General features: G+C 38.9%; 2 protein-coding genes across 2 annotated transcripts; both read right to left on the bottom strand.

Annotated features, from left to right (window-relative positions):
* Positions 1–1,660: 1,660 nt before the first annotated feature.
* On the bottom strand, positions 1,661–4,441 carry LOC119666103. The gene has a single exon (XM_038075378.1). It carries the CDS (start codon positions 4,439–4,441, stop codon positions 1,661–1,663), a length of 2,781 nt encoding a protein of 926 aa, XP_037931306.1.
* A 21-nt stretch (positions 4,442–4,462) lies between these two features.
* LOC119666102 lies at positions 4,463–6,733 on the bottom strand. Its single transcript, XM_038075377.1, has one exon. The coding sequence runs from the start codon at positions 6,731–6,733 to the stop codon at positions 4,463–4,465; it is 2,271 nt and encodes a 756-aa protein (XP_037931305.1).
* Positions 6,734–6,909: the final 176 nt, after the last annotated feature.

Below are 6,909 nucleotides of genomic sequence, written 5' to 3'. Positions count from 1 at the left end.
AAAAAAAAAAAAAAAAAAATATTATATATGTAATCAACAAATTACTATTATCAACATTTTAAATAATATTTAATTAATAAAAAAACTTAAATAAATAAATTTGTGTCTTACTATTTAAAAACACATAATTTTTGTATGAACTGAAAATCAAATGCTTAGAGTACTCCCAACTACTTCAACTACTTTTAGAATGTTTAGAGTTAGAGTACTCTAAACAAACGAAACCAATATTTATTCCATTCCATTTTGTTTTTATGCCTATACATTCGTATTTGTTCGTTGAGAGTGAGAGTATGCTACCATTCTAAACACAATAGAATGCTTTGAAACTGAAATCAAATGCGCGCGTGCAGTACTCTAATACACATATGAGAATTTTTTCTTCAACTTTTTTGTGAAATGTGAAATTTGTTTGTGTAATAGTAACTATTGAAATTTTAAGAAATGCGCTGACGAAAATCAAAAAAATTTGATATTTCTTTAAACACGCTCGTGTTTTTGCGTATACAGTTAATTTCCAAAACATATTATTAAGAAGAATTAAAATAATAATAACCTTGGGCTACCAAAAATATATAAATAACCAAACATTAATTGCAAGGAAAATTTTATTTTAAATATTATTTGTATTGTCTACCTACGAAAAATTTACTACTAAATCATATAAAAAAAAATTTTATATAATAATTAAAATATAATATATAAAAATATATATAAATAGAAAAATTATAAATTAAATATAAAACATCATTTTTCGTAACGAAATGACGCATAGCAGTCGCTGTTGATACTTCAGCGATTGTTTTAATACTGATGAGTGAACAAATTTTGCATTGTTTGCTGGTGGCGTATTTAAAAATAGAATAATAAGAATATGAATAATGTGATGTGTAATGGCGATAGACGACTTCGTGCGCTGTCAGCGGGCGATACTGTCTGTTATTTTTTAATTAGTGTTGTTGTTGACCAAATTTTAATAGCAAAACAAGTTATTTGTGTGTATGTGATGTAATGTGATGTAATGTAATGCTTTAAAATCTTAAAACAAATTTATTAATTTCTAATACTTAAAATTAATTATTTTTTCACTTACTTTTGGTCGTGACAACCGCCTTGCCTCTACCGGAACTCAAAAACAAAAGACAAGCACAAAAAACAATCAGCTGACACATGAACTGACAGTTCATGTGTGCACTGGGTTGCATTTTCTAATTATAGCTGCACGGTTGCAACGACCAAAGCAAGTTTACAAACATTTTACACACATTAACCTTTGGGTATGGAGTGGAGTTCTAACATTCTCCCCCCAGTATCTCTTTAATAAGAATACGACTTACTCTAAACTGCCGCTCCACGAACATCTAATACGGCTAATTTTGCAGCAGGTCTATGATATTGCCCTCGAGTAGTCTGCACTATGGCGCTCCTGGTCTGCCCGTCCCTTGCTTTAATGGCACTAATTACAATTCCTTTCGGCCATGTGTAGCGAGGAGAATTTGGGTCAACAATAATGACGACATCACCTGCTTCGATGGGTTTTATCTTACCAAACCATTTCGTCCGTCTTGTCATCGTTGGAAGCACCTCTTGTATCCATTTTTTCCAGAACCGATCGGCAAGGTATTGCGAATGCCTCCAGGAGGATTTCACGTGCTCGTCGTTAGTATCGAACTTCCCCGGCGGCTTTGTTCCCGGAAGATGACCCCAACAAGAAATGATTCGGAGTTAACGCTTCTTCGCTTGCTGTTTCAATCGACAAATAAGTGAGCGGTCTGCTATTTATGATTGATTCTACCTCGCAGAACAGGTTATGCATCTTTTCATCATTAATTTTTGCTTGCGGGCTTATTATTGCTCCTAACACTGTTTTTATGGATCGCACCATCCGCTCCCACGCTCCACCCATGTGCGGCGCAGCTGGTGGAAGAAAAACCCATTGTGTTTCCGGACTTGTAAATTCAGCTTGTAATTCATTGAAGTTCACGTTCTTTATTGCTTCTCGTAACTCCTTTTCAGCTGCTGTTAAGTTGGTTCCATTGTCACTATAGATGACATTCGGCACTCCTCTTCGGGCTATGAAATTTCGTATCACTATACAACACGAGCTGGCTGACAGGCTATAAGCTATCTCCAAATGCACTGCTCGATACGTAAGGCATGTAAAAACGACGCCATAGCGCTTCTCTGAGCGTCTTCCTACTGTTACAGTATACGGGCCAAAATAATCTATTCCAACATGTGAGAATGGTCGGGAGTATGCTGATAGTCGTGCTTCTGGTAACACACTCATCTCCGGCGGCTTTGGACTCGCATCGCGAACCTTGCAATGTTGGCAATTATTTCTTACCTGCTTTAACAGTCTACGCAGTCCCGGAATGTGGTATTTCTGAAAGATTTCGTTAACCACCGTTTCATGATTTAGATGTTTCCATTTTCGATGATACCAGTCTACGATCAACTTAGTTATGTAGTTTTTCCTTGATAGTATAATTGGGAATTTGGTTGAATCATCGATGCATACGGCTTTATCTAATCTACCTTTTAATCTTAAAACATTCTGTGCATCTGTGAATGGTGAAAGTTTTCGCAAAGGGCTAATTTTAGAAAGAGTAATATTAGCGTCTCTACTTAATGCAGTCATTTCTTTCTTGTAATCCTGTAACTGGGCTGTTTGGTATAAGAAATTTTCACTCCATTTCAGTTCCTCAACTGACAAGCATTGGTTTACAGATTTCTTCTTTTTCATTTCATTAGTTGATAGTAAAGACATAAATCTTTTCACATAGGCCATGCATCGAACTAAACGTTCCCACTTTGAAAATCGGTAGACATCTATGAGAGGTTCCTCCTCTGCTACATGAGCCACCAACAATCGTTGCTTGCTGATTTCAGCATCTTCGTTATATTTCTGTACGCCAACATTATTTGGCCAACAAGTTTCTGCTTCATACAGGAACTTCGGTCCCTTATACCAAGGGTTTTTCCAAGTAAAGTCTGGATTACTAGTTTGTTTTGTAGCCAAGTCCGCAACATTTAATTTTGTAGGAATGTACCGCCATTGTTCTGCTTCGGACAACTCCTGGATTTCTGCTATGCGGAACATTACAAATTGTTTGTAATCTCGTGGGTCAGATTTTATCCACGATAGAACAGCCTTTGAATCGCTCCAATACGTTATACTGGTCACTTTCAAGTCTATTGCCCTTTTTATGTTGTTTCCTAAGCGTGCTCCCAATTCCGCCGCGAGTAATTCCAGTCTTGGAATTGATATTGGTCGTAATGGTGCAACTTTTGCTTTAGAACATATCAAGGAAACATCTATGTTGTTGCGATTCTTCGCTCTTAGGTACACCACCGCTGCATATGCAACCTCACTTGCGTCCACAAAGACATGCAATTCAATGGAGTCTGCATCCTTATTAACCGTAGCGAAGTAACATCTCGGTATCTTCACATTTTTCACACCGCCAAGCAGCGACAGCCATTTGTTCCACTCATCAACTAGCTCATTAGGAATAGCGTCATCCCAGCTAACTCCACTTCGCCAAACTTTTTGAAACAAAATTTTTACGTCAATAATGTAAAAGGTAAGCATCCCTAAAGGGTCGAATATTGACATCATCAATCGTAGCAACTCTCTCTTCGTAGGTAATCTATATCCACTTAGAACATCCTCAGTGGCTTTGGTAAACTTCAGATCAAATGTGAGCATATCAGCGTCGGTTTGCCAATGGATTCCCAATACCTTCTCTGCCTCAAATGTATGGTCTATACGCCTTCCGGCCGAGCAAAATTGAAATTCCTGGCCTTGGTTACCTATAGCTTTCAGCACTGCCTTAGAATTTGAAACCCAATTGCGAATATGGAAATTTGCTTTCTTATGAATATTTCTAACCTCATTGACTAGATTAATCGCTTCCTCCACTGTGTCGACGCTATCCAGCATGTCATCTACATAATGCCTTTGTAAAATACATTTCACTGCTCGCGGAAACTCGGTTTCGTATTCGCGTGCATTACTATTTTTTACCAGTTGTGCCAACGATGGTGAACATGTTGCCCCAAAACTCATAACCTGTAGCAAATAAACGTCTGGTGGTCTGCTATCGTCACAATTTCTCCACAGGAAGCGTTGTGAATGTTGATCTTCTTCTTTCACGAGTACTCGATGAAACATCTCTTTAATGTCGCCACTTATACCAATTTTTCCGATTCTGAAATTAACAAGAACATCTACCAACGAAGTGAGCAGATCTGGACCTTTCTCCAAACACGCGTTTAACGAGACTCCGTCATATTGTGCAGCTGCATCCCACACTAGTCTTTGCTTTTGTGGTTTATTCGGATTACTGACTGTAAACATCGGTAAGTACCATTTACGTGGATAATACCCCTCGGCTTCGTTAGGTTTCAGCTGGCGTATATAACCTTTCGCCTTCATGTCATCGATGTGATCACATACCTAGCTTTGCAATGTTACATTGGATTGCAGCTTGCGCTCAAAGCACTGAAGTCTACGCAACGCCATTAAGTAATTATCCGGTATAGTAATGTTATTTGATTTCCAAAGCAATCTTGCTACAAAGTATTCACCATTTCGACTTATTTTTGATTGCATACTTTTGTGTTGTTCCAACTCCATATTTTCTAGTTTTTTCTTACTTTCAATAACGTTTTCATTACTGACAAAATCTTTCACTAAACGCTGCAAACTTAGATCATCATCGCATTCACAGATGTGTAAATTTAACGTTTCCCTAATAGTATTAGGTTCGTGCTTAATTATTCCATATATGGTCCACCCGAGTCGAGTTTTCGTTGCAGCTGGCTCATTCTTGCCTCCCTCTCTGAACTTCATTGGCATAGCTACCTCTTTATTGCTTAGGCCGATTATCATTCGAGGCCTAACGTTTTGATACGATTCTACTGGTAGTCCCTTTAAGTGTTTATACTTATCGGTAAGTTCTGCCATATTTAAAGATTGCTCGGGTAGCTCCAGCTTAGCTACTGAACGCACATTGCACAACGAATACCTTTTACCTTCGCGTATTTTGGAGACTTGCAGGTTGACCAGCTCAGAATCAGGTTCCTTGCGTACCGTACCATCTGTCCATCGTAAACAAAGATCTTTCGTTTCACCTTTAATCCGCAGTTGTCTTAATACGTCTTTTTCTATTAACGTTGGACCAGATCCGTCATCCAGAAAGGCATAAATGTTGCAGGTAACACCATTTCCATATATTGTAACTGGAACAATTCTGTACAGCGCTTGTGAAGTTAGTTGATGATGAACCGCCAACGTTTCATTTGCCCCACTTGCAGTTGAACTTGTTTGTTTATGTATCAATGGGTGATGTTTCATGTTGCAATTGTGTATACCGCACTCTCGGGTCCTCTTGCACGTTCGAAAATCATGCTGCAGTAGACATCTTCCACACAGTCTCATTTCACGCACTACGTTCCACCTCGCGTCTGTTTTTAGTGTTCTAAACTTTGCACACCTTTTTAACGCATGTGCCTCCTTGCAATAAAAGCATGCTAGAATTTTGTCCTTATCGCCTACTGCACCCTGAGGTTCTTCTTCGTGAAAATTAATGCGTTGCGCTTTGCGCCTTTCATTATCTACACTGGCTCCAGCACTAAAAACGGGCGATACATTACTTGCTGCTTCTGCTAGTTCATATATCCAGTTGCCGAATGTTTTAAGTGTTACATTGATATTACGCGATGCAACAGCCCACTGCAATCGCATTTGCGGTGGTAGTTTTTCTACAAGCTCTTGGATAAGCAACGGGTTCACTAAGTGTGAATGTAACTCTGAAGCCTCCATAGTTGCGATCAAATTTTTTACCTCTAAGGCGAACGTAACAATTGTGTCCAATTTATTTATATTAATGTACACTGCTCGAATTTTAGTAATTAAGTTATTGATTATGTGTTCTGGTCTTCCAAATACCATTTGAAGAGTTGACATTATTTCCGGCACTAATGCTGGTATCATGAGCCTACTGCTAACATATTCAAGTGCCTTACCCTTAAGGGCACGTTGCAATCGTAAAAGATTCTCGTCTTCACTGAAACCGCATAAACGTGTTGAATTGCTGAAACTGCTGTAGAAAAGTGGCCACTCTTCCGGCTTTCCGGTAAATATAGGCAAATCTCGTGGAACGACATGACGCGCATTAATTTGTTCTATCATCAGCGCCGGTATAACTTGCGATACTGCTTGGGCTTCCGCCCTATCAGCTGAACCATCCAACTGAACACCACAACCTACGTTTGGTTTGCTGTCATCGTTGTTCATACCAACCTGCTTCTTCACCCATTCTAACGTCCTATGTGTCCTTACCTCACTCATGCCTTCACCCTTAACATCATCCTCGCCTACATACTTCAGCATTATTGTACGTTTCTTTTCTATATATTTCATTTCGGCTTTTCTTTGCTCTTCTAAGTACTGCAGTTCGATTCTCATGCTGTTTCTTGACATGATTGAACCGCCCTTACTTACCAAGTCCTCCTCACTTGGTGCCTTATCTGGAACCTCTTGTGAAACCTGCACTACCGTGTTGCATTTATCGCAACTCCACGGCAGGTTTGCAATGCTGTCGTCCACGCCCACGCATGCAAAATGACTCCATTGGTCACATGCGTCGCATTGCACCATCTTTCCAGTCTTCACCTTTTTGCATACGGCACATTGTACAGTCGACTTCTGGCTGCCGGATGACATATTTTTCTTTTTATATGTGTTCCCGATTAAAAGGATTTTTTCGGATTTCTTTCCAGGCAAATCGCCACACTATTTTCTTTTCTCGATTACCGCAAGATTTTTACAGCTTGCCACAAAAATTTTAAGGTTTGTTATTTTTTAATTAGTGTTGTTGTTGACCAAATTTTAATAGCAAA

The sequence above is a fragment of the Teleopsis dalmanni genome, chromosome 1 (genome assembly GCF_002237135.1).
Source record: "Teleopsis dalmanni isolate 2A chromosome 1, ASM223713v2, whole genome shotgun sequence".
Classification (NCBI taxonomy): domain Eukaryota; kingdom Metazoa; phylum Arthropoda; class Insecta; order Diptera; family Diopsidae; genus Teleopsis; species Teleopsis dalmanni.
This window is presented reverse-complemented; position numbering and strand designations above follow the sequence as displayed.

Coding starts and splice junctions, on each gene's coding strand:
- LOC119666103 (XM_038075378.1), bottom strand. CDS start 4,441: ATGAAGGCGAAAGGTTATATACGCCAGCTGAAACCTAACGAAGCCGAG.
- LOC119666102 (XM_038075377.1), bottom strand. CDS start 6,733: ATGTCATCCGGCAGCCAGAAGTCGACTGTACAATGTGCCGTATGCAAA.